Source organism: Nycticebus coucang, chromosome 10 (genome assembly GCF_027406575.1).
Source record: "Nycticebus coucang isolate mNycCou1 chromosome 10, mNycCou1.pri, whole genome shotgun sequence".
NCBI lineage: Eukaryota > Metazoa > Chordata > Mammalia > Primates > Lorisidae > Nycticebus > Nycticebus coucang.
The window spans coordinates 112222238-112249160 of NC_069789.1; the positions used below are offsets into that span (position 1 = coordinate 112222238).

Genomic DNA, 26923 nt, shown 5'->3' on the forward strand with positions numbered 1-26923 from the left:
TGAGTCCTGTGACATCATGGCACTCTACTGAAGGCGGTAAAGTGAGACTCTGTCTCTACAAAAAGAAAAAGAAATATCCGAGATTGGGGACAATCAAAAGATTGGGGAGAGAAAGCCTCAGCAGGGGAAACAAGTTGTAAGAATGTAGCAAATCAGGTGGCAGAGAAGGAGAAAAAGAGCAGGCAAGGAGAGGGGCACAGAGGAGCAGCAGAAACCCAGGGCTAACAGAAAAAAGGCTAGAGACACAGCCAAGAACACAGTAAGGAAAGCAGGCAGACAGCCCTCAGAATGGGAGAAGATATTTGCAGGTTATGTCTCCTACAAAGGTTTAATAACCAGGATCCACAGAGAACTCAAACATATAAGCAAGAAAAGAACAAGTGATCCCATCTCAGGGTGGGCAAGGGACTTGAAGAGAAACTTCTCTGAAGAAGACAGGCGCACGGCCTGCAGACATAAAAAATGCTCATCATCCTTAATCATCAGAGAAATGCAAATCAAAACTACTTTGAGAAATCATCTAACTCCAGTAAGATTAGCCCATATCACAAAATCCCAAGACCAGAGACGTTGGCGTGGATATGGAGAAAAGGGAACACTTCTACACTGCTGGTGGAATGCAAATTAATACATTCCTTTTGGAAAGATGTTTGGAGAACACTTAGAGATCTAAAAATAGACCTGCCATTCGATCCTATAATTCCTCTACTAGGGATATGCCCAGAAGACCAAAAATCACATTATAACAAAGGTATTTGTACCAGAATGTTTATTGCAGCCCAATTCATAATTGCTAAGTCACGGAAAAAGCCCAAGTGCCCATCGATGCACAAATGGATTAATAAATTGTGGTATATGTACACCATGGAATATTATGCAGACTTAAAGAAAGATGGAGACTTTACCTCTTTCATGTTTACATGGATGGAGCTGGAACATATTCTTCTTAGTAAAGTATCTCAAGAATGGAAGAAAAAGTATCCAATGTACTCAGCCCTACTATGAAACTAATTTATGTCTTTCATATGAAAGCTATAACCCAGTTATAACCTAAGAATATGGGGAAGGGGGAGAGGGAGGGGGGAGGATGAGCAGAGGGAGGATGATTGGTGGGATTACACCTATGGTGCATCTTACAAGGGTACATGTGAAACTTAGTAAATGTAGAATATAAATGTCTTAACACAATAACTAAGAAAATGCCAGGAAGGCTATGTTAACCAGTGTGATCAAAATATGTCAAATGGTCTATAAAACCATTGTATGGTGCCCCATGATCGCATTAATGTACACAGCTATGATTTAATAAAAAAAATAAAAAATTAAAAAAAAATAAAAGGCTAGAGAGAGGATGCACAGAGTGAGGGCAGAAAACAGGAATAAAGAAAGAGTGGTGAGTTGATTGAATATGATGATTAAGTTGAGATTGCTATCTTTAGAGAAATTTTATTTTTTTGAACTTTTTTTTTTTAAAGACAGAGTTTCACTTCATTGCTCACAGCTCACAGCAACCTCCAGCTCTTGGGCTTAGGCAGTTTTCTTGCCTCAGCCTCCCAGGTAGCTGGGACTACAGGTGCCCGCCACAATGCCCGGCTATTTTTTGTTGCAGTTTGGCCCAGGGCCAGGTTCAAACCTGCCACTCTCAGTATATGGGTTCGGTGCCCTACTCAGTGAGCCAGAGGCACCGCCCTCTTTAGAGAAATTTTAATGTGTTTGTTAAATTTATGCAGATGCTGGTGAGAATGGCGAAAGTCCTGTCTGTATGACAAGTACATTTTTATAACTCTCCGTATCAGAGTCTAGCTTCCATTTGTAGTCGCTGTTCAGCCAGAGGGCAGTGACTTGACTCATTTAGTTGGGAGTCACCCTCTTCCCTTTTCCTGGGACGGGGTGGGATGTGGGCACATGTGTGTACACACATTGTCCATGTCATATGGTTGTGTGTCTTTTGTTTTTTGGCCTTCCACCATCTGAGTGTTGGTGAGGTGACAACAAGGCCCCAAGAGAGAGAAAAGTCACAACATTGGGAGTGTGTTGGGCATGCCCCCCGCAGTGGAGCTCAACTCTGGTTTCACAACACAGTGCTGAGGCATTCTGCAAATACACTTCTGTGTTCCCTTACCAGAGATTGTCCTTCAGATAGGGTGAGGCCCAGCTTCCACAGTATCTTCACTGCCCCAGGTGTGTCCAGTCTGTATCCTGCATTGAACGTCAAACTCTGACGGCTGTTGCTGGGGGCTGAGCTCAGCCTGTGATCACAGAGGGGTGAGGGGCTGTGCCCTGGAGAGGAGCTCAGTGCAGCCCAGCTTCCCACTGCTGCAGGGTGTGTGGGGGGTTCACCAGGAGAGGGGCAGCGGTCTGATGAAGGGGGTCATAAATTCACTTTTTGTTCTTCTTGGTAGGTTTTTATTGCTGCTGTGTTCCCCTCAATGCAATGGGAATTTTGCCACAAAATGAGGTCTTCCCTGTGTGTCTGATTGTGGCATGAGAAGGGGATGTGTTGATTCTCAGCATTAAACAACATTTTTGACATTCAGGATTGACTTCTAAAGATTCATGATACATGAAGAAGAAGCCCAGAAGAAGAGGAGGAGGGAAGTGGAGGATTCAGGAATGGCTCTTACTCAGGTACAGTGATGTTCTTAGTGGGTCCTTCTGAGTCCCCCTCCTTTCTGACATGCTGGGCACTGGACTTGCTGGTCTTCTCTGACTCTACAGCATCCAGCCTGACATGTTTGCTCACACTACCCCTGCCTTCCCTCAGTCCCTCTCACCTACACGGAGATCCCATCTCACCTTGACCCAGTGATATGAGCTTGTGAAGAGGCTTCATGGGGCAGGGTCCTGGGCAGGGCTTCACACCCAGACATGGATGGGAGATGGGGTGTGGCCCTGCAGTGTCAGTGCTGTGGGGCAGCAGGGACTGTTTAGGACTCACATCTGGATGACTGTCACTCTGCAGACTACAGTTAGACCAGCTGCACATGGAAGTTCCATATTAATTTGCACAAATGCCTGCTAAATTCTAGAAAGACCCATTTTTAGCTTGATTTGTCATACATTTAAAGCTAAACTAGTGAGTCAGTGTGTCGCACCCTATGTCTCTCAGTATGCTGAAGGGTCTAGCTTTCCCTCTGCCCCACCCCAGGTGTGTCCTCAGTTTGGCTTTGTGAAGCTACTTTGATTGAGATTTTTGCCCCCATCACTTAGTTGGGTTGACATGTGATAGGTGTTCATGACTTCAGGGATGCATAAACCATGGTTTTTATCAAAGACACATCATCATTTGAAATGAGTTTTATGAATATGTGTTTTAACAATTACATTTGTATGTTAAATATTTTCTGTAGCCTTAAATGTCTTCTACATTGTCACAATAATAAACTAATAGTAAGAATCGTAATGGACATAAATATTAAGGTCTGTGTTGTTATCACTGACGTTGACATAACCCACTCTCAATTTACTTTTGATGTTGTATCTGTTACTTAACTATTTGACTCTTTAGGTTTAGTGTTAATTTGTAACTTGCACCTGGGTGCAGGTGCTTGCTCTGTCATTTTTACCTTTTAGACCTGAGGTGAGTTTCTTAGAGTGTCTGTAACCCAGTTGTCTCCTAGTAAAATAGGAGCAATCTCTCATGGCTTATGCTGTTGTTATATAAATTAATACATGTAAATCATTTAGAATAATGCCTTGCATGTGGGCATTGTTGAAAATGTTCACTATAGGGCGGTGCCTGTGGCTCAAAAGACTAGGACGCTGGCCCCATATACCGGAGGTAGCAGGTTCAAACCCAGCCCCAGCCAAAAACTGCAAAAAAAAAGAAAGAAAATGTTCACTATTGCTATTTCTATCACTGTCACGGTTTTGTTTTTTTTGTTTTTTTGAGACAGAGTCTCACTATGTCACCCTCAGTACAATGCTGTGGTGTCACAGCTCACAGCAACGTCAAACTCTTGGGCTTAAGTGATTCTCTTGCCTCAGCCTCCCACAGTAGCTGGGACTACAGGCACCCACCACAACACCTGGCTATTTTGTTGTTGTTGTTGTTTGGTAGGCCCTGGGCTGGTTTCAAACCCACCTGCTGTGGTACATGTGGCTGGTGCCCTAGCTGCTGAGCTACAGGCTTTGAGCCACTGTCACAGTTTTTAGATGATTCTGCTTGCGTTTCTAGCCACCATGGAAATTATCATCTCTTTTTTCTTTCTTTCTTTCTTTTTTGAGACTATCTCATCATGTTGCCCTCGGTAGAGTGCCATGGCGTCACAGCTCACAGCAACCTCTAACTCTTGGATGTAAGTGATTCTCTTGCATCAGCCTCGCAAGTAGCTGGGACTACAGGTGCCCACCACAGCACTCGGCTATTTTTTTGTTACAATTGTCATTGTTGGTTAGCTGGCCTGGGCCCGGCTCGAACCTGCTGCCCTTGGTGTATGTGGCTAGCATACACCAGCTGTGCTATGGGTGCTGAGCCATGGAAGTTATCATCTCTTAAGACATCACTTATAGGGTGGTGCCTGTGGCTCAGTGAGTGAGGTGCCGGCCCCATATACCGAGGGTGGCAGGTTCAAACCCAGCCCCGGCTGAACTGCAACCAAAAAATAGCCGGCCGTTGTGGCAGGCGCCTGTAATCCCAGCTGCTAGAGAGGCTGAGGCAGGAGAATCGCGGAAGCCTAAGAGCTAGAGGTTGCTGTGAGTCCTGTGTACATCATGGCACTCTATTGAAGGCGGTAAGGTGAAACTCTGTCTCTACAAAAAAAATAAAATAAAAAAAAAGACATCACTTATAGGCTTAGCACCTGTAGCATAGTGTTCACGGCGTCAGCTACATACACCAAGGCTGGTGGGTTTGAATCCAGCCTGGGCCAGCGAAACAACAATGACAGCTACAACAAAAAATAGCTGGGTGTTGTGGTGGGCACCTGTAATCCTGGCTATTTGGGAGGCTGAGGCAAAAGAATTGCTTAAACCCAGGAGTTTGAGGTTACTATGAGCTGTGATGCCACAGCACTATACCCAGTGGGACAAAGTGGGACTATGTCTCAAAAAAATAATAACAAATAAATAAATAAAAAGACATAACTTACACTCTAGCTCATCTAGATACTTATATCACTTAGTGTGTCAAATATAACATCTAACTCTTCTATGGAAATAACCTTGTGTTGGTTTAATTTGTGTATCTTTTGTATTCACAAAACCAAGAAATCCACACTGTTTCAGAGAATATCATAGTATATGGTATTATGAAAAAGTATAACAGGGGCGGCGCCTGTGGCTCAGTCAGTAAGGTGCCAGCCCCATATACCGAGGGTGGCGGGTTCAAACCCGGCCCCAGCCAAACTGCAACCAAAAAATAGCTGGGCGTTGTGGCTGGCGCCTGTAGTCCCAGCTACTCGGGAGGCTGAGGCAAGAGAATCGCTTAAACCCAGGAGTTGGAGGTTGCTATGAGCTGTGTGAGGCCACGGCACTCTACCGAGGGCCATAAAATGAGACTCTGTCTCTACAAAAAAAAAAATAAAAAGTATAACAAAACAAAATTAGGGGGCTATAACTTGCTCAAAGGTACTTTCACTTATACAAGTACATGGGAAAAACAGACTGAGTTTTGTCCACTGTACTATCGTCACACGGCTCGCTCTGTGATCTCAGGTGTATTGGGTTTTCCTCCACATACCAAGCAAGCAGTTCTGCAGTGGACAAAAGTGGATATCATTTTACATAATTCTAATATGACACACTGCCTGGTGTAGGGTCACATCCCATAGGTTGAGGGCTCAGTCTCAAATAGTGTGCTCACTGAAAGCGGTGTCCATCACAAGCAGAGGTAATGGCCTATTTCTGACTGATTGGCTCTAATTCACGAACTCGCCCCTCCTCAGATTTGGTTAACTTGCTGGGGGTGCTCACAGAACTCAGGAAGTCACCTTACTTATGTGTATCCATTTATTATATAAGATACCACAAATCACACTAATGAAGAGCCAGATGGGAGCAATCTGTTGGGTGAGTTAGGAGAGAAGTGTCGAGGGGTCTCTGTACTCTCTTTGACTGTGTCACCCTTCCAGAGCCTCCCCGCCCATGTTCTCCTATTCCTCTGTTTTGGGGGTTTTGCATGGAGATTTCATTACAGAGCCATGGTTGCTCCCATCATTCCTTACTGGTGATCAATTCTCTCTACCTGCGTCACTCCCCTCAGGAGAAGTTGGTTCCTGGGGCTAAATTCTCAAATGTCTAATCCAGCCTTGGTCTTTCCAGTGATCAGGCCCCATCCTGAAGCCACCTCAGGGCTTCCAGCCACCCCCGTTTCATTAGTACACAGAAAGGTCCTTAGCACTCCACAGGTTTCTGGTGAGCTCTATGTCAGGAAAGGGTCCTGAAGACTAAATGTCTGCCATCCTGCTTACCTCAGTTTAAGTTATTCTAATAGTTCTCATTTTATGTGAAGACTAGAAGTCTCCCCGTAGTTACATGGTAAAATGTGTTTTTCATTTTAGGGACAGTTGACATTCAGGGATGTGGCCATAGAATTCTCTCAGGAGGAGTGGAAGTGCCTGGACCCTGCTCAGAGGGCTTTGTACAAAACCGTGATGTTGGAGAACTACTGGAATCTGGTCTCCTTGGGTGAGAATAACTTTTTCGGAAGTTAGGATATATTCTTTTTTTTTTTCTCAAGTGAGCAATGCTGTTTTTTACTAAGTTTTAAATTAAGATATGTATTTGCTTATGTATGAATAGATTAACTCTTAGAGGATACAGAATGATGCCCCCCACCAAAGATGTCCATGTCTTAATCTCCAGAATCTGAGAATGTTAGGTTACTTGGCAAAGGAGGAAATAAGGTTGTAGATGCAATTAAGGTTGCTGATCAGCTGATGTGGAGATGAGCAGATGATCCTGGATTATCTAGGTAGGTTCAGTATAACCCAGGGATCCATATATGGAAGAAGAATGTAGAAGAGTTTCAGAGGATGCAGCTTGAGAAGGATTCCACTGGCCATTGCTGGCTTTGAAGATGGAAGCAGGCCTTCAGGAATGCAGGTAGCCTCTAGAACCTGAAAAAGGGAGGCCGGGCATGGTGGCTCATTCCTGTAATCCTCTGGGAGGCCAAGGACGGTGGATTGCTTGAGTTCTGGATTTCATGACCAGCCTGAGTAAGAGTGGAACCCCATCTCTACTAAAAACAGAAAAAACTAGCCAGGCATTGTTCAGGGGGCCTGTAGTCCCAGCTCCTCAGGAGGCTGAGGCAAGAGGATCTCTTGAGCCCAAGAGTTTGAGGTTGCTGTGAAATATGATGCCATGGCACTCTACCAAGGGTGACCAAGTGAGACTCTGTCTCAAAAAAAAAAAAAAAAAAAGAAGAAAGAGAACTAGACAGGCATCATGGTGGGTGCCTGTAGTCCCAGCTACTGGGGAGGCTGATGTAGGAGAATTGCTTTCGCCCAGGAGTTTGAGGTTGCTGTGAGCTACAATGATGCCAGAACACTCTGCAGGGGGCCAGTTCACTGTCCCTCAGACCATTGGAGGGCCGGACTATAGTTTAAGAAAAAAAACTATGAACAAACTCCTATGCACACTGCACATATCTTATTTTGAAGTAAAAAAACAAAACAGGAACAAATACAATCACACTGCCTCATGTGGCCCGCGGGCTGTCGTTTGAGGACCCCTGCTCTAGGGCAACAGAGTGAGATTCTGTCTAAAAAAAGAAAAGAGGAAGAGAGGAAGGGAGGGGAGAGGAGGGGGAGGAGGAGGAAGAGAAGGGGAAGAAACCAGAAAAGATAAGGAACCAGATTTTCTCTTCCAGAGCCCCCACAAAGGAATACAGCTCTGGTGGCTCTTTGATTTTAGTTAGAGACCTCTTGTCAGATTTCTAACCTACAGAATTTTTTTAAAAAATCAATATGTGGTGTTTTAAACTACTAAATTTGTAGCAATTTGTTACATCAGCAACAGGAAACTAACACAGATACTCAAGAAACTAGTTACAGTGTTGTCTCTAGGGAGGGGAATAGTCCAGAGACAGAGCGGGATAAGAGTAACAAGAGCACACTGTTTGAATCTTCAACCATGTGAGAGTATTATTTTTAATATAAATAAAATGTTTGGAATGTTTGGGGATTCCCTAAAAGTCTCCCCTCCATCCAGTCTGGACACCACTGATCCACTCTAACCATTAGTGGCATCTGGTAATTTTGCCTTCTCAGCATAAATTCCCATTTCTTCAGCCACCCCAGTCTAGTTTTCCTTTGGGAAAAACTTTCCTATTCCCACTCCCTGGTCTTGTGGTTTCAGAAGTTAGGATATAGTCTTCTGTTTCTTTGCATTTTTCCTTGTGAATCTCTTAGGACCCTCTGCATTGCCTGATTAAGAATGAAGCCTTATTAACTTAAAAATGAAAAGCTTAAAAATCAACAATCTGGATGTTAATTATCCCCTATTTTCAACAACTCTGCTGCCTTAATGGTGCATCATTAAATAATTTCAGAGCTTTTATATGCATACATATTACCTGTGTTAGATTTATTTTTTGAGACAGGGTTTTGCTTCCTTACCTGGTCTAGAGTGCAGAGGCTGCATCATAGTTCACTGCAGCCTCGAGCTCCTGGGCACAAACGATCCTCCTACCTCAGCCTCCCAAGTAGCTGGGACTACAGGCATGCACCACCATGCCCAGATAAGCTTTTTTTTTTTGGTAGAAATTTGGTATTAGTATGATGTTTAGGCTGCTCTTGAGATCCTGGCTTCAAATGATCCTCCTTCCTCAGCCTCCCAGAGTGCTAGGATTACAGGCGTGAGCCACTGTGCCTAGCCAAGCGTTGGAATTTTAAAATCTCCAATTTCCTGTCTTCTCCCTCTCTGCGTTTACTTCAGTGGTTCATGGGGTAGAGTTAGATATCTGCATGTTGTAGTGTTTCCTAATCAGTCAGTGGATCAGTATTTAAAATGTTTGCAAGATCCATCTGTGATGTCCTCTCATGTAAATGTAGGGATGGGATTCTAGAAAAGCCACAGAACATTATTAGTTCTTTCTTCTCATAAACAGGAATCTCTACTTTTGACATGAATATTATCTACCTGTTGGAGGGAGGGAAAGAGCCCTGGACTATGGAGAGCCAAATGAAAACTGCAAGAAAACCCAATAGGTGGAAACATATCAAAGGTACAATCACAGGTAAGAGCTCTGAAGGTCAGAGAGAAAGCTGCTCCTTAAATAGAGTGTGAGAAACTACAAATGAAGGAGGTTTTGGGCAACTAAAATTTCTGTTCTGTGAGCTCTGGAAGGCCATAAAATCATTGGAGAATTCATAATGCAGAGAAACCTTACAGTCTCAATGAATGTGGTAAGGTCTACAGTTACAATTTTTCAGTATACACTAACATTTTTAAAAATTGTATTACAGTTCTTGTAGTCTATACTTCCTCATTTCTCTTAGGAGAAACCCATTTCTAATTCCATAAGCTTTAACTTTTTATAAATGTGATTACTGATTCTTCCAAACTCATTTTATCATGGTTTCTAGAAAATCTTTATTAGTTTCTCTGTGATGTATACATGATGGTTTTCAGCATGCATTATGAAATATAACTATCATGTGCCACTTGTTAGTGTTACAAAATGTCTATTCTGTGTAGATATAGTTTTCTAACAGAAATTCAGCAAAAATACTGGTTTTTTTAATAACATTGTTTTATTGAATTCTTCCTCATTTTCCCAGTGCTGTGATTATTTCACAGTTCAAAATTGCCTTTTTTTTTTTTTTGAGGCAGAGTCTCAAGCAGTTGCCCTGGGTAGAATGTTGTGGCGTCACAGCTCACAGCAACCTCAAACTCTTGGTCTTAAGCAATTCTCTTGACTCAACCTCCGAAGTAGCTGGGACTACAGGTGCCCGCCACAATACCCGGCTATTTTTTTGTTGTCGTTGCAGTTGTCGTTGTTGTTTTTAGCTGGCCCAGGCTGGGTTTGAACCTGCCAGCCTCAGTATACGTGGCTGGCGCCCTACCCTACCTGAGCTATGGGTACTGCCCCAAATTGCCACTTTTTAATTATTGACTACATAGGTTATTTATCATTATATAATAGTATATGATGTTGTGCTTTAGGATTTATTTATATATAATAAGTATGCTTTAAATACATACAATATAAAATTTATCTTCAATTATGAGACAACTAACTGGCTTGAGGTCATGGTGAAAAAATACACTTTGAAGGCTAATGTAGGCTTGCACTATATGAATGCTGGGTTAAATTGTTGCTTAAATCTAGGCTTCCCTACTAAGTGAATTGCATGTAGCCACATTGTTAAAGAATATTTTTTTGTTTGTTTCTTAATATTGAAATTCATGGTTTTGAAGGTTGATAACTTTGAGTATTCATTTTTAATAATATGCTTTTCAGTATGAAATATTTGTTCACATACTGTTATTAATTGTAAGCCTATGGTTCTTTTATTTATAGATCTTTCTCCTGAATTTGTGGTCAAAGATTTACTACCAAAAGGGAAACGTGTTGCAGGAGAAATACTCCAAACAGTGATGTTGGAAAGACATGAAAACCAGGACACTGAAGATGTTTCCTTTAGAGAAATCCAGAAAAATATATTTGACTTTGAGTGTCAGTGGAGAGATGAAGAACAAAATTATAAAGGAGTGCTCATGACCCCGAACAAAAGTCTCACTGGTAGAAGAGATCAACAGGGTGGAAGAGACACAGGGAACAAGGATATTAGCGGCCAGCTTGGGTTAAACTTACATTCACAACTGTCTGCACTGCAGCTGTTTCAAGGTGAAAGGACAGTGTATGAAGGTCATCAAGTTGAAAAATCTGCCAGCTGTGGTGCTTCAATGTCCTCACATCAACCAATTCCTTCTCCTGTCAGAACTCACAATTTTAAAAAGTATACAAATGAATTTAGCTATCTTGCATTATTCACACAAGGACAAAAAGCGAACAATTGGGGAAAACCTTACAAATGTAATGAATGTGGCAAGGCGTTCACTCAAAAATCACACCTTACAAGTCATAAAAGAATTCACAGTGGAGAAAAACCCTACAAATGTACCGAATGCGGGAAAACCTTCAGTGTTCGTTCAAACCTAACTATCCATCAGGTAATCCACACTGGAGAAAAACCTTACAAATGTAATGAATGTGGCAAGGTCTTCAGCCAGCCTTCAAACCTTACCGGTCATAGGAGAATTCATACTGGAGAGAGACCTTACAAGTGTAATGAGTGTGGGAAAACCTTTAGAGGACACTCAAATCTAACTACCCATCAATTAATCCATACTGGGGAAAAGCCTTTCAAATGTAATGAATGTGGCAAGCTCTTCACCCAAAATTCGCACCTTGCAAGCCACTGGAGGATTCATACTGGAGAGAAACCTTACAAGTGCAGTGACTGTGGCAAAGCCTTTAGTGTTCGTTCAAGCCTTGCTATACATCAGACAATTCATACTGGAGAAAAACCTTACAAATGTAATGAATGCGGAAAAGTCTTTAGGTACAATTCCTACCTTGGAAGGCATCGTAGAATTCATACTGGAGAGAAACCTTACAAGTGCAATGATTGTGGCAAAGCCTTTAGTATGCATTCAAACCTAACTACCCACCAGGTCATCCATTCTGGGAAAAAACCTTTCAAGTGTAACGAATGTGGCAAGGTTTTCACTCAAAATTCACAACTTGCAAATCATCGAAGAATTCATACTGGGGAGAAACCTTATAAGTGTGATGAGTGTGGGAAAGCCTTTAGTGTTCGTTCAAGCCTAACTACCCACCAGGCGATTCATACTGGAGAGAAACCTTACAAATGTATCGAGTGTGGCAAGGGCTTCACTCAGAAGTCACATCTTACAAGTCATCAGGGAATTCATTCTGGAGAGAAACCTTACAAGTGTAATGAATGTGGCAAAGTCTTCAGTCAAACTTCACAGCTTGCAAGGCATTGGAGAATTCATACTGGAGAGAAACCTTACACATGTAATGAGTGTGGGAGAGCTTTCAGTGTGCGGTCAAGCCTAACTCTTCATCAGGCAATACACACTGGACAAAAACCTTACAAATGTCATGAATGTGGCAAGGTCTTCAGGCACAATTCATATCTTGCGACTCATCGAAGAATTCATACGGGAGAGAAACCTTACAAGTGTAATCAGTGTGGCAAAGCCTTTAGTATGCATTCGAACCTAACTACCCATCAGGTCATCCATACTGGAGAAAAACCTTACAAGTGCAGTGAATGTGGCAAGGTCTTCACTCAAAATTCACACCTTGCAAATCACCGAAGAATTCACACTGGTGAGAAACCTTACAGATGCAATGAGTGTGGGAAAGCCTTTAGTGTGCGCTCAACACTAACTACCCATCAGGCGATCCATACTGGGAAAAAACCTTACAAATGTACTGAATGTGGTAAGGTCTTCACTCAGAATTCACACCTGGCAAATCACCGAAGAATTCATACTGGAGAGAAACCTTACAGGTGTGTAGTGTGTGGGAAAGCTTTTCGTGTACGTTCAAGCCTCACTACCCATCAGGCAATTCACACTGGAGAAAAACCTTATAAATGTAATGAATGCGGCAAGGTTTTCAGGCAAAGTTCAAACCTTGCAAGTCATTACAGACTTCATAGTGGAGAGAAACCATACAAATGAATGCGGCAATATCATCAGTCATACATAGGTCACTCCTTTCAGAATATTAGAGAACTCATTCTTGACAGAATGACTATGGCCAGTCCTTCATAAGTCGATAGCAAGGCAGTTGATGATGAGGAACATCATGTAAATGTACATGGCAGAGGCTTTGTCTAGGCCTCAGATCTCACTGGGCATCAAAATACACATATTCAATGAAACTACACAAATGTCACGTGTATGGTGATGTCATCGGCCAGTAACTGCAACTGTAGGTGAAGATTCCTATGAAGAACAACTATCTCTAGTTTCCCAATTATAGCCGGGCGTTGTAGCGGGCGCCTGTAGTCCCAGCTATTCGGGAGGCTGAGGCAAGAGAATCGCGTAAGCCCAAGAGTTAGAGGTTGCTGTGAGCCGTGTGATGCCACGGCACTGTACCGAGGGCAGTACAGTGAGACTCTGTCTCTACAAAAAAAAAAAAAATAGTTTCCCAATTAATCTTTGATATTTTATACTGCAGAATAATTACAAGTCCAAATATTTAAAACTTTTCTTATATTAAAGGTCACAGGATGTTTGTACATGGCCAGTTACCTTCAGGTAGTAAAATTTTTTTTTTTTTTTTGGCCGGGGCTGGGTTTGAACCCGCCACCTCCGGCATATGGGACCGGCGCCCTACTCCTTGAGCCATAGGCGCCGCCCGTAAAATGTTTTGTTGAATTATTTAGGGTTTCTTGGAAAGATTATAGGCCTGGTGCGGTGGCTCAGGCCTCTGGGATACTGAGGCAGGTGGATTGCTTGAGCTCACAAGTTTGAGATCAGCCTGAGCAAAAGGGAGACCCCGTAACTACTAAAAATAGAAAACCTGAGGCAAGAGGATCACTTGAGCCCAAGAGTTTGAGGTTGCTGTGAGCTGTGAAGCCATGGCACTCTACCCAGGGTGACAGATTGAGACTCTTGTCTCAAAAGAACAAAAGAAAAGATTGATTGTGATTTTCGATCTGAACTTTGAAATCTGTTGATATTATGTGTCCTTACCCACCTTTGATGGTGGTTTCTGGGAAAGGATCAATAGGATATAAGGGCTCGAGTCATTTGGTGAGGGTTATTTCTGTCCAATTTGTGAAGGATGACACTACCTTTGAAAATGTAATATTGTCTGAATTAGCATCTGTGAGGAGAATATTGTTTAATTAGCATCTGTGAGAGGCTGAGAATAATATACAGCCATGATATCAGTCGTCATGCTTATTGTGTTCAGGGTGCCTTTCACCTGACAGGAGGATACTCTTGAGTTCAGAGAGAGATGCTCTGCCAACTGACCATCACATGAGCAGCCACGACCACGGGACACTGGCATTTTTATTTGAGGAGAGCAATAGGTAATTAAGGACTGGTTGTGTGATAGAAACAATGCAGAGGACGTGGTGACCACCTTCCTTCTCCACTGAATAGCAATAGCTGTTTTATAACAAAGATTGATTAAAATTAGCTTTTGCAATTAAAGATTAAACCAGAGGGAAAGTTTATTCAAAAAGAACCAGAATAACATGTTCTTGAGTAGGACTCATTAACTGCTGGAATCACATTTTGCTTCTGTTTTATTCAGACTATATCACAGAGTAAAAAAGAAGACTGTACCATAGATGTGGTGTTTTAACTAATACAGTTTAAACTTCTAAAATCACTCAACGCATCCCATTCTTTTGCCAACATTTTATTCTATCTCAGTAGAATGCTTTATGATAGACAACAACAATAATGCACCATTAGGCTCTTGAAGCATCAAAAACAATTTTTTCTAGCTGGGCGTTGTGGCAGGCACCTGTAGTCCCGGCTACTTGGGAGGCTGAGGCAAGATAATCAATTGCTTAAGCCCAGGAGTTTGAGATTGCTGTGAGCTGTGACGCCACAGCATTCTACCGAGGGTGACATAATGAGACTAAAAAAAAGAAAAAAGGGTGGTACCTGTGGCTCAGTGAGTGGGGCGCTGGTCCCATATGCCAGAGGTGGTGGGTTCAAACCCAGCCCCGGCCAAAAACCACAAAAAAAAAAAAAAATTAAAAAAACAATTTTTTTCTGTGGTGGACTCAACATACAATTTAGAGAAACATTTTGCACATAAGTTATGCTTTCCACACTCTGGCATAGGATACTTATTTGAGTATACTGAAAATGCTATAGAAAACACATTTCACATTTTTTTTTTTTTTTTTTTTGTGCCCACCACAATGCCTGACTGCTTTTTTGCTGTAGTTGTCATTATTATCTGGCAGGCCCGGACTGGGTTCAAACCTGCCAGCTGTGGTATATATGGCTGGTGCCCTAGTTGCTGAGCTACATGCGCCAAGCCATACATTTCACATTCTTAACACCTTAAAATCTGTCTGTATTGCTGTTGATAATATATATATATATCACGTGGTTATGTTTCCACATTACCAATTCCTGTGTTTATGTAATAAGACCCATAGTCTTGACTTACGTGCAGTGAAAATGCAAAATATGAAAAACACGAAATGAAACATTTGGGGAATAAAGATGAAAATAACACCACCTTCATTTTGTTTTTGACATATTCAGTGACAGAACTGGAAAAGATTAATGTTCATGAATTTTCCTTTCAGAATGAACGTATACAACATGAATTTTCTTTTGTTGTGGCAGATAAACAGAAACTTATATATTCACTGCCATATGGCTTTTAGTAATTTAGCCTTGGGACCACTCCGCTGGAACTGGATTGAACACCTAAACCTTGGTTTTGATACTGAGAATGTGGCCAGGCGCAGTGGCTCACACCTATAATCCTAGCCTCTGGGAAGCCAAGGCAGGTGAATCGCCTGAGCTCAGGAGTTTGAGGCCAGCATGAGCCAGAGCGAGACCCCATCTCTAAAAAATAGGCATTGTGGCAAGCGCCTACAGCCCCAGCTACTTGGCTGAGGCAAGAGAATAGCTTGAGCCGAGGAGTTTGAGGTTGCTGTGAGCTATGACGCCACAGCACTCAACCCAGAGCAATAAAACGAGACTGTCTCAAAAAAAATAGATATTGAAGTGTCAGCACCCATAGCACGGTGATTATGGCACAGGCCACATACTCTAAGTTTGGTGAGTCTGAACCCAGCCTGGGCCAGCTAAACAACTGCCAACTACAACCAAAAAAGAAAAATAGCCAGGCATGGTGGCAGGTGCCTATAGTCCCAGCTACTTGGGAAGCTGGCCAGGGTCCTCAAACTACGGTCTGCGGACCACATGAGGCGGTGTGATTGTATTTGTTCCCGTTTTGTTTTTTTACTTCAAAATATGTGCAGTGTGCATAGGAATTTGTTCATAATTTTTTTAAAAAAACTATAGTCCGACCTTCCAATGGTCTGAGGGACAGTGAACTGGCCCCCTGTTTAAAAAGTTTTGAGGGGTGGTGCCTGTGGCTCAGTGAGTAGGGCGCCAGCCCCATATGCCGAGAGTGGCGGGTTCAAACCCAGCCCCCACCAAACTGCAACAAAAAAATAGCCGGGTGTTGTGGCGGGCACCTGTAGTCCCAGCTGCTTGGGAGGCTGAGGCAAGAGAATCGCGGAAGTTCAAGAGTTAGAGGTTGCTGTGAGCCGTGTGACATCATGGCACTCTACCCGAGGGCTGTACAGTGAGACTCTGTCTCTACAAAAAAGAAAAAAAGTTTTGAGGACCCCTGGTTAAGCCCAAGAGTTTGCGGTTGCTGTGAGCTATGACACCACAGCACTCTACCAAGGGTGATATAGTGAAACTGTCTCAAAAAATAAAAAATAGATTTTGAGAATGATGCTTATAAACTAAAGTGTTGTGAGGCTATTACGTAATGTGGCTTTGTCAGAGAAGCTGGCAGACTTCCAAAGCTGGTCCAAAAATAGCTTGAGAGAGCAGAGATAAGGAACTTATTTGGGGTGTTCTGGTTGTTAAAGGGTGGGATTGAATGGGACTAACCCACACACAGTTTGAGCTTCACTCTGAAGGAGGGAGACTCAGGCATTACTAGCCTGACAATACAGGCAGAGAGGAAGAGGAAGTGGAGAGGAGCAAAAACTTGTTAGTAGTCCAGCATCACAAAATGGAAACTAGTACAACACTGAATGTTTGCTCTTGAAACTCCTGAATTTTCTGTTAGTGAAGACCTCAATTTAAATATATATATTTTTAGTTGTTATGGGTACATAATAGTTGTATATCTTTTAGGGTACATGTGATGTTTTGATACAAGTGAGTTAATCAAATAATTGGTGTGACCATCTCCTTGGGCATTTACATTCCTTTGTGTTGGGAACAACCCAGTTATATTTTTGCAGTTTTTTAAAATGTTCTTTTATTATTTTATTTTAATTTGATTTTATGTTTGAGACACAGCCTAACTCTAACCCTGAGTAAAGTGCTGTGGTGTCATCATAGCTCACAGCAACCTCAAACTCCTGGGCTCAAAGAGATCCTCTTGCCTCAACCTCCTGAGTAGCTGGGACTAGAGGTTCCCACCATGGTGCACAGCTAGTTTTTCTAGTTTTAGTAGAGATGGGGTCTCATTCTTGCTCAGGCTGATCTCAAACTCTTGAGCTTAAGTGATCCTTCGGCCTCGGCCTCCCAAAGTATTAGGATTACAGGCATCAACCAACCACCCATTATCCATGCTCACTTTATCCACTCCCCACCCCACCCTGTCCAGATTCTGATAACTGTCATTCTACTCTTCATCTCCATAAGAGCAATCGTTTTTAATATTTCACTCATGCTCCCACACATGAGTGAAAATGTATGAGATTTGTCTTTGTGTGGTTTGCTTATTTCACTTAATGTTCTCCAATTCCATCCATATTGTTTCCAATGGTAAGATTTCATTCTTTTTGTGTGTGTATAATATTCCATTGTGTATGTGTAGCATAATTTATTTAATTCACTGGTTGATGGACACTTAGGGGGTAGGTAGGTACCATATCTCAGGAATTGTGACTAGTGCTACAATATATCTTTTCAATATACTAGTTCCCATTCTTTGGATGTATCCTCACTAGTGGATTGCTGGATTATATGGTAGTTCTACTTTCAGTTTGTTGTTGTTGTGTGATGTTTTGTGTTTTGGAGACAGGGTCTCACTTTGTTGCCCTTGGTAGAGTGCTGTAGTGTCATAGCTCACAGCAACCTCAAACTCTTGGGCTTAAGTGAGACTCTTACCTCAGTCTCCCAAGTAGCTGGGACTATAGGCACCTCTGGCTCTGGCTCAGGCTGGTCTGGAACCTGTGAGCTCAGGCAATCCACCTGCCCTGGCTTCCCAGTGCTGGGATTACAGGCGTAAGCCACCTTGCCTGGCCCTACTTTCAATTTTTTGAGGAGTTTCAATACTGTTTTCTATAGTAATTGCACTAATTGGTTGCATCCGTCATTGTTGTTTGGCGGGCCCGGGCTATTTTCGAACCTGCCAGCTCAGGTGTATGTGGCTGGCGCTTTAGCCACTTGAGCCACAGGCGCCAAGCCTGTTGCACTAATTTGTGTTTCCACCAACAGTATATGAGGGCGCCCATTTCTTTCTCCACATTCTTGACAGCATTGGTTATTGTTTGTGCTTTAATAAAAGCCATTTTAATTGGAATGAGAGCATATCTCATTGTAGTTTTGATTTACATTTCTCTGATGACTAATGATGCTGAGCATCTTTCATATAACTGATAGCCATGTGTGTATCTTGAGAAATGTATATTCAGATCTTTTGCCTTTTTTTTGACACAGAGCCTCAAGCTGTCGCCCTGGGTAGAATGCCATGGCATCACAGCTCACAGCAACCTCCAACTCCTGGTCTTAAGCGATTCTCTTGCCTCAGCCCCCCAAGCTGGGACTACAGGTGCCCAGCACAATGCCTGGCTATCTTTTTTGGTTGTAGTTGTCATCATTGTTTGGTAGGCCCAGGCTGGATTCGAACCTGCCAGTTCTGGTGTATGTGGCTGGCGCCTTAGCCAAAGGAGCTACAGGTGCTGAGCCTTTTTTGCCCATTTATAATTGAATTATTTTTTCCTTTCTTATTGGAGCCCCTTATGTATATTCTAATTAGTAATTCCTTGTCAGATGGATAGTTTGCAAATATTTTCTCCTGTGACTTTGTCTCTTCACTATGTTGATTGTTTCCTTTGCTGTGCAGAAAATTCTTAGCTTGATGTGATTCCCCCTAGTCCAATTTTGCTTTGTATGCCTGTGCTTTGGGAGTATTTAAGTTCTTGCCCAGACCAGTGTCATGAAGCATTTTCCCAAATGTCTTTTAGTAATTTCACAGTTTCAAGTGTCTTAGAGTTAACTCTTTGTTAATATTTATTTTGATTCTTTTTTTTTTTTTTTTTGTGGTTTTTGGCCGGGGCTGGGTTTGAACCCACCACCTCCGGCATATAGGACCGGCACCCTACTCACTGAGCCACAAGCACCGCCCAGAAGTAGTCAATTTTTGATGACAGCGGGTCAAACAGTCTGTCCTTTCTTCCTCTTTCCCAGAAACTACTCTTCCCCTTGGAATGTGACTTGACCTGCCCTGGAGAATGTAAAGGAGGATTTACACCTTGTTTTGTCTGCCCAGCTTCTTTTGATCACTAGGTAAACGTCTCTGTAGGAGAGATGCTTGTGTTACTAACCTTAGGAGCACAGTTCACACTGCTCTAAGTGGCTGCCAGTTTGAAATTTATTTTTCCTTGTTTGCCCATTAATAAGACCATTCCTTCAGTACCCTGTCTCCAAAATAAATAAAAGTGCCCATGTATCTTCTCATATACATCTGTGTGCCATGCCAGGACATTCTGCTCATTTTAAATGGCTAGAATATTAAATATGATAATTTTCCTATTTGAAAATTATATTTAAAAACTTTTTTGTGGGGGAGGGGGGAGAGACTTGCTCTATTAACCAGGCTACAGTGGCCCAATACTAGTTTACTGTAACCTGATATTCCTGGGCTCAAGTGATCTTTCTGCCTCAGCTTTCAGAGTATATGGGGTTACAGGCCAGTGCCACCACAACTGGCTAATTTTTTATTTTGTAGAGAGGGATCTTCTTATGTTGTTCAGGCTGGTCTCCAACTTCTAGCCTCAAATGATCCTCCCACCTTAACTTCCCAAAGTGCTAGTATTACAAGCATGAGCCACTTTTTTTTTTTTTTTTTTTTTTTTGTAGAGACAGAGTTTCACTTTATCGCCCTCAGTAGAGTGCCGTGGTGTCACACAGCTCACAGTAACCTCCAACTCCTGGGCCTAGGCGATTCTCCTGCCTCAGCCTCCCAAGTAGCTGGGACTACGGGCGCCCGCCACAACGCCCGGCTATTTTTTCGTTGCAGTTTGGCCGGGCCGGGTTTGAACCCGCCACCCTCCGTATATGAGGCCGGTGCCCTGCTCACTGAGCCACAGGCACCGCCCATGAGCCACATTTTTTAGAGAGCCTGTGCAGAGAAGGAGAAAGAACCAGAGTGGAAGTGGTGGGGATTGAGGAAAATAAAACACAAGAGAAGACATGGGATGAAAGATGGCGTCCAGAGGTCTGATACAGCTGATGGCTGCAGCCAGCACTAAAACACAAAATCAGCTTTATTTTACAGTTTCTCAGCAGGGTTGTTTACGGGGAAGTAGCATAGACAAAAGACATATTTTTGGTCTTACAATATGATTGGAAAACATGAATAACTATCAAAGATAAATCCTGTTAATGTTTTCTATTTAACTTTGTTAACATATGTTAAAATGTAGATAGAGAAAGATCACAAGGCTTTCCACAGTTTCTAAAGATTAACTTGACAAAGAAAGAGCTACGTGACTTCTGGCAGAACTAGCATGGAGAAAGGAATATTGCTGTTTTCAGTAAGGGGGAGAAGCGGTTGGGGGAGTCAGTCTCTGAATGTTCCCCAGGCTGTGAGGGCCCTGCTGCCTCATGGCCTGCTCTCCACAACATTTAAATTGATTACCACTTCCCCACGGTGAAATCTCCCGTAAATAATGATGTGACATACTATCTAATACATGTTAACTCACAGATATTGCCACAGTACTGCTGGTAGAAACGAGAATATTTAAAATTTGGTAATTGCCAGGCACAGTGGCTCACACCTGTAATCATAGTATTCTGGGAGGCGGAGGCAGGTGGATTGCTTAAGCTCATTGAGAGAGGATACCCGGGAAGGGTGAGGTCTAGGAGAACAGAGGTCTTCTCAAGGAGACCCCAAGGATATACCTGCAGGGTCCTTTCCATGGTAACTCAGCTCTTAGGAATTTGTAGATTTAACTTCCTGGGACTTGAAAATTTCTACTTCTATGAAATCCTGTGGTTCTTTTTTTTTTTTTTTTTTGTAGAGACAGAGTTTCACTTTATCGCCCTCGGTAGAGTGCCGTGGCATCATACAGCTCACAGCAACCTCCAACTCCTGGGCTTAGCCGATTCTCCTGCCTCAGCCTCCCCAGTAGCTGGGACTACAGGCACCTGCCACAACGCCTGGCTATTTTTTTGTTGCAGTTTGGCCAGGGCCGGGTTTGAACCCGCCACCCTCGGTATATGGGGTGGGCGCCCTGCTCACTGAGCCACAGGCGCCGCCAAATTCTGTGGTTCTGTAGGGGCTGGAACAGCATCTCCTGCTTGATTCAAACTGACCAATGAGGAAGGTACCCATGCATTGGAACTTTTTGACTGGAGATAAAAAGGGAAATACCAAGCCAGTCAGGGAGCGCAGCCATTTCGAAATCTTCTGTACCATTAGCTAGCTCCACCTGCTGAATAAAAGCCTTTTTCCTCCATTGGGCCTCGTCTGCCTGCAACAGCATGAGTTAAAAGCAGCCTGAGCAAAAGGGAAACCCCATCTCTACTAAAAGTGAAAAACTGAGGCAAGAGGAGATCACTTGAGCCCAAGAGTTTGAGGTTGCTGTGAGCTATGATGGCACCGCACTCTACCCAGGGCAACAGAAAAAATTTTTCTGTCTCAAAAAAATTTTTTTTTTGATAATTGATATGTAGTTCTTCAAGGTCCTTATGAAAGAGATTAAACTGTCTGCCATTTACCCTTAGAAATATTGTAATATTAATTTATTTGTTTATTTTGAGACAGTCTCAAGCTGTTGCCCTGGGTAGAGTGCTATGACATGACAGTTCACAGCAACCTCAAACTCTTGGGCTTAAGGGGTTCTCTAGCCTCAGCCTCCCAAGGAGCTGGGACTAAAGGCTCCTGCCAAATGCCCAGCTATTTTTCTTTTTTTTTTTTTTTTGTAATTTTCATTGTTTAGCAGGCGCGGGCCGGATTTGACCCCTTCATCCCTCGTGTATGTGGCCGGCACCCTAACCACTGAGATACCGGCGCGACCCTTCTGACAACTTTTTCATAGGCTTTGACATCCCCGTATGACAGAACCTTCTGAACAAAAGAAAGACCCAAAATACATTACAACTTAAAAATAAAAAGTACCCTTTCTAATTACTTTCACATTGCACGGAAAAGTGAATTTGAAATCACAGCATGTTTAGAAATTATTGACATAACAACATGAAGATGTCAATAAAGTTCATCTCAAAAGTACTTGAGGTTAACTCATCTTGAGAAAAATGAAATAGCAAGTTAAGGAATGCTATGTAATTAATACTTACTTTTAAAAAGTTTTTACTTTTTTTTCTTTTTTGCAGTTTTGGCCGGAGCCCGGCTTGAACCCGCCACCCCCAGTACTTGGGGCCAGCGCCCCACTCCTTCCGCCACAGGCGCCGTCCTGTTGTTACTTTTTTAAAAGCAACAATCGGTGACCTCACTTATCCCTGGACTTAGCTCTCCACACTCTGCACACCCTAGGTGTTGTCCCTATGATAGTGTCCAAAAATGAGCATAGGGTTGACCGCCTGTGGAGGGAAAAGGGGATAGACATGAAAAACATTTCTGTTCTGCATGAAACGGCAAGTTCAGCCCGTGGGCGGTCTGGTAGTTCCCATTCTAATTTGCATCTCCTTCCCAGACAATTCCGGGGCTTTTTAATTAAATTGCTCAAAGTGATTTGAATAACAGGCACTTTCCTGGAATCATTCACCAACGGACTTTGCTCCCCCAAGTAAGAGACCATTGAGTCGCTACTGCCTTACGGGAAGGTCTTGTCCCTTGACTTTGAAAACCACACTCTACAGGGCCTAGGCCTCCGCGCCGCCGCCCCCGCCCAGAACCCGCCCAGAACCCGCTCAGACCCCGCCCACCCCGTCAGTCCCGCCCACCCCCGTCAGCCCCGCCCTTTTCGCGGGCCCCGTTCCGGCCTTTTCCGCACAAGCGCAGGTTACCTCAGATCCGGAAGTTGATCTCTGGGACAGACGGCGACCCTGCGGCCCGTGAGTTCCCTTTGTGTGGATTAAGTGTCCGCTTCGCAGTCCTCAGCGCTTCCATACCCAGGATCCAGGGCAGTAGAGACCTTAAAGCCCCGCACGGCTCCTTCCTTCCCAAGTAAATTCACGTCCCAGTGAGGGCCCGGGGTTGCTTCCCTGTGAGCTGAGTCGCCCTGAGTCAGGTCCTGTCCCTGGACAGGGCCAGGGAGACACCGCCTTTCGCACCTACTAAAGCCGCTGAGCGACCCCTGCATTTCCTCCGCGCCCCCTAAAGTCCTCACCCGCGAGGGGGGATCACGCCCTTCCGGGCTCCGGGCCTCGCCCGAGTCTCCCCTGAAGGGCAGCTCCACAGCCCTGGTCCCAGAGGAGCCGCGTCCTCAACCTGGTCCAGGGGTTTGCAGACCCCACCTCTGTCCTAATCCGTCTTCTCAACCCACCCCCACTCCGATCTGATTCCCCTGGGCCGGGTCAGCTCTCCTGGCCTGTCTGAGTCCCGGCTTCCCTCGATTCCGCGTTTCCTCCGGGGGAGAAAACCGGGTACTTTTGTTAACACCCCGTGTTGTCGCGCCCCAGATGACTCCCGGCTTGGAATTGTGCTCTTCTGGAGTCGGGCATCTCCCCCGACCCGCCTTTGAATGTGTGGGTACAGGCGGGATCAGGAGAAAGAGCAACTGAGAAGAAATAAAAGAACTGAGAAAGTGGAAAAAAGATTGAAGGAGACGCACAAACAGATGAACAGCAGAGGGTGGAGGGATTTGCAAAGAGACAGAAGCAGCAGCCGAGCTGCAGAAGTAGCGAGGGTTGTCAGGGGAGAGGAGAGAGGGAAGCAGCTGGAGAAATACAGAGAAAAGCTCTATTTCTCAAGAGGTGAAGGGCAGCAAACTAGGGAGAGGGGCAGCCAAGGGAGAGGCACCTCGGACAGGCAGTGGGGGAGAGGATGGATGATTTGGAGCCAGGTTAACTGGGAGAGCAGAGGGGGAACCACATTAGAGAGGAAGGCTAGAGGCCCTGGGGTGCTAGAGAGTGGGGACAAGGCGGTATCACAGGAAAGAGGGAATTTTCTTTTTTCTTTTTTTTGCAGTCTTTGGCCGGGGCTGGGTTTGAACCCGCCACCTCCGGCATATGGGGCCAGTGCCCTACCCCTTTGAGCCACAGGCGCTACCCGGGAAGAGGGAATTTAACAGGGAGATCAGAGGGGGAGTAAGATAGGGGAAAAGGACGAAATTGGGGACAACGAATAGACTGGGGGGCAAGAGGAGGAACAGGGTGAAACAAGTTTCCAGAATGGAGAACAGATGTAAGACCAGGAGTAGAGGGGAGAAGCCCAGAGGGAAACACAGAAAAGAAAAAAAGGAGGAGAGAAAAGGCGAGTGGGAGATGTGTACAAAATGAGATTGGGAAACATGGTAATGAATAAAGAGGTGAACCTTGGGTTCAAATGAGTGATGAAATGATGGAATATGATGACTAAGTTGTGACATATATGTTTTCTTTCTATATAATGAAATTTGTGTGAATTATACATGAGGATGAGAATTGCAAAACTGGCGTCTGTAAGGCTGGTGTGTCAGAGCCTGCTTCTATTTGCAATTTCTATTCAGCAGGACAGTGACTTGCCTTATTCTGTTGTGGGTCACCCTCTTTCCTTGGATGGTGCTGGGAGTAGAGGAGTAAAGTGGGGAACAAGTGATTGAGTCTTTGTTACCAGGTGCCTATTAAAAGGACCACTGTGGCTCAAGCAGCTAAGGCGCCAGCCACATACACCTGAGCTGGTGGGTTCGAATCCGGCCCGGCCCGCCAAACAACAATGATGGCTGCAACCAAAAACCGTCCGGGTATTGTGGCAGCTGTAGTCCCAGCTACTGGGGGGCCTGAGGCAGGAGAATAGCTTGAGCTCAGAAGTTGGAAGTTGCTGTGAGCTGTGATGCCATAGCACTCTACCCAGGGTGACAGTTTGAAGCTCTGTCTCAAAAAAAAAAAAAAGGACCATTGAGGCTCTGGGCCATAGCACAGTGGTTGTGGTGCCAGCCACATACACCAAAGGTGGCAGGTTGGAACCCAGCCTGGTCAGCTAATCAACGGCAACAAAAAAATAGCCGGGTGTTATGGCAGGTGCCTGTAGTCCCACCTACTTGGAAGGCTGAGGCAATAGCATCGCTTAAGCCCAAGAGTTGGAGGTTGCTGTGAGCTGTGATGTCACTGCACTCTACTGAGGGTGATGGGTGACATAGTGAAACTCTGTCTCAAAAAAAAAAAAAAGGACCATTGAAAGTGGTTTTGTTCTCGTTATCCTAATGGATTTACCTTTTTTCCTTTTTAGTAATTGCATTCTTGTTTGAAGCTTGAGATAATTTTTAGTTTATTCAATTTCTGTTTTCCTACATAAGCTGAAATAAGCTTCAGGAGGATCAACTCACATCATTGGTTTCAAAATACTATATATTTTCGATTTTTTTCTTTGATGCTAGACTTTATTAGTTGATTTTTTTTTTTTCTCTCCCAAGACAGGGTCTCCCTCATTGCCCAGGCTGGAGTGCCTCACAGCTTACTGCAGCCTCAGATTTGTGGGTTCAAGTGATCCTCCTTCCTCAGCCTCCAGAATATCTGAGACTACATAGTCAGGCCACCACAACCAGCTGACTCTTTTTTTTTTTTTTTTGAGATAGAGTCTCACTTTGTCACCCCTCGTAGAGTGCCATGACATCACACCTCACAGAAACCTCAAATTCTTGGGCTTAAGCGATTCTTTTGCTTCAGCCTCTCAACTAGCTGGGACTACAGGAGCCTGCCACAAAGCCTGGCTATTATTTTGTTGTAATTGTCATTGTTGTTTAGCTGGCCTGGGCTGGATTTGAACCTGCCAGCCTCGGCAGCCCAAAACCACTGTGCTGCGGGCAAGCCAGCCAGCTGATTTTTTTTTTTTTTTTGAGACAGAGCCTTAAGCTGTCACCCTGGGTAGAGTGCTGTGGCGTCATAGCTCACAGCAACCTCCAACTTTTGGGCTCAAGTGATTCTCCCACCTCCGGGACTACAGGCGCCTGCCACAACACCTGACTATCACTTGGTTGCAGCCATCGTTGTTTGGTGGGCCAGGGCTGGATTCAAACCCGCCAGCTCAGGTGTATGTGGCTGGCGCCTTAGGTGCTTGAACCACAGGCGCTGAGCCAGCCAGCTGATTCTTAAATTTTTTTTTAACACTTTCAAAATTGTTTCTCTTGGAAATTAATTGTATCCAGTTTATTTATTTTTCCTTCTATTCGTCCCATGATGAGAATATTTCTTAATTTTAATGGAATCATGGGTCTCATTATGTTGCCCAGGCTGTAGCACAGTGACAGGATCGTAGCTCACAGCAGCCTCTACTTCCTAGGTTCAAGAAGTCCTCCCATCTCAGCCTCTGGAGTCACTGGTGTTATAGGTGTGAGCCCCCATTCCTAGGTGGTCTTTATTATGTGTAAAAATATTCTTTTGTACCTAATATATAATTTTAGATTATTTCTTTTTTTTTTTTTTTTTTGTAGAAACAGAGTTTCACTTTATGGCCCTAGGTAGAGTGCCATGGCATCACATAGCTCACAGCAACCTCCAACTCCTGGGCTTAAGCGATTCTCTTGCCTCAGCCTCCCAAGTAGCTGGGACTACAGGTGCCCGCCACAACACCCAGCTATTTTTTTGTTGCAGTTCAGCCGGGACGGGGTTTGAACCCGCCACCCTCGGTATATGGGGCCAGCACCTTACCGACTGAGCCACAGGTGCCGCCCAATTTTAGATTATTTCAATGTACATTTGGTAAAGATATCAGTGAGCTTTCTTTTTACTTTAACATCAAAACCTACTTGAAATGGTTAGTCTCTTATTCAGTTTTCTTTCCTTATGTCATTTGTTAAAATAATGATCTATGAGCCACTATATAGATGTTCTTCTCAAGTCCCTCTGGTCCATTTTGTTCTCTGCTAAT

The 26923-nt window shown here is 43.9% G+C and overlaps 2 protein-coding genes across 8 annotated transcripts in view; both read left to right on the forward strand.

The window, feature by feature from the left end:
• Positions 1 to 22622, forward strand: part of LOC128595855 (zinc finger protein 160-like) — a 30024-nt gene extending 7402 nt beyond the window's left edge. For 4 of the 7 annotated variants that reach the window (XM_053604922.1, XM_053604921.1, XM_053604925.1 and 1 more), the window contains 4 exons: positions 2538 to 2628; positions 6501 to 6627; positions 9050 to 9178; positions 10466 to 13281. In XM_053604922.1, coding sequence (XP_053460897.1) covers positions 2557 to 2628; positions 6501 to 6627; positions 9050 to 9178; positions 10466 to 12663 — 2526 coding nt within the window. In that variant the 5' untranslated portion in view covers positions 2538 to 2556 and the 3' untranslated portion in view covers positions 12664 to 13281. Of the gene's footprint in view, positions 1 to 2402; positions 2629 to 6500; positions 6628 to 9049; positions 9179 to 10465; positions 13283 to 22290 lie in introns of those variants that run through there. The other 3 variants (XM_053604928.1, XM_053604924.1, XM_053604926.1) reach the window with 3 other exon arrangements.
• A 283-nt stretch (positions 22623 to 22905) lies between these two features.
• LOC128595871 (zinc finger protein 160-like) overlaps positions 22906 to 26923 on the forward strand; it is a 29436-nt gene continuing 25418 nt past the window's right edge. The window contains exon 1 of the mRNA XM_053604954.1: positions 22906 to 23083. The gene's annotated coding sequence lies outside the window, so the exon portion shown is untranslated. The remainder of the gene's footprint in view (positions 23084 to 26923) is intronic.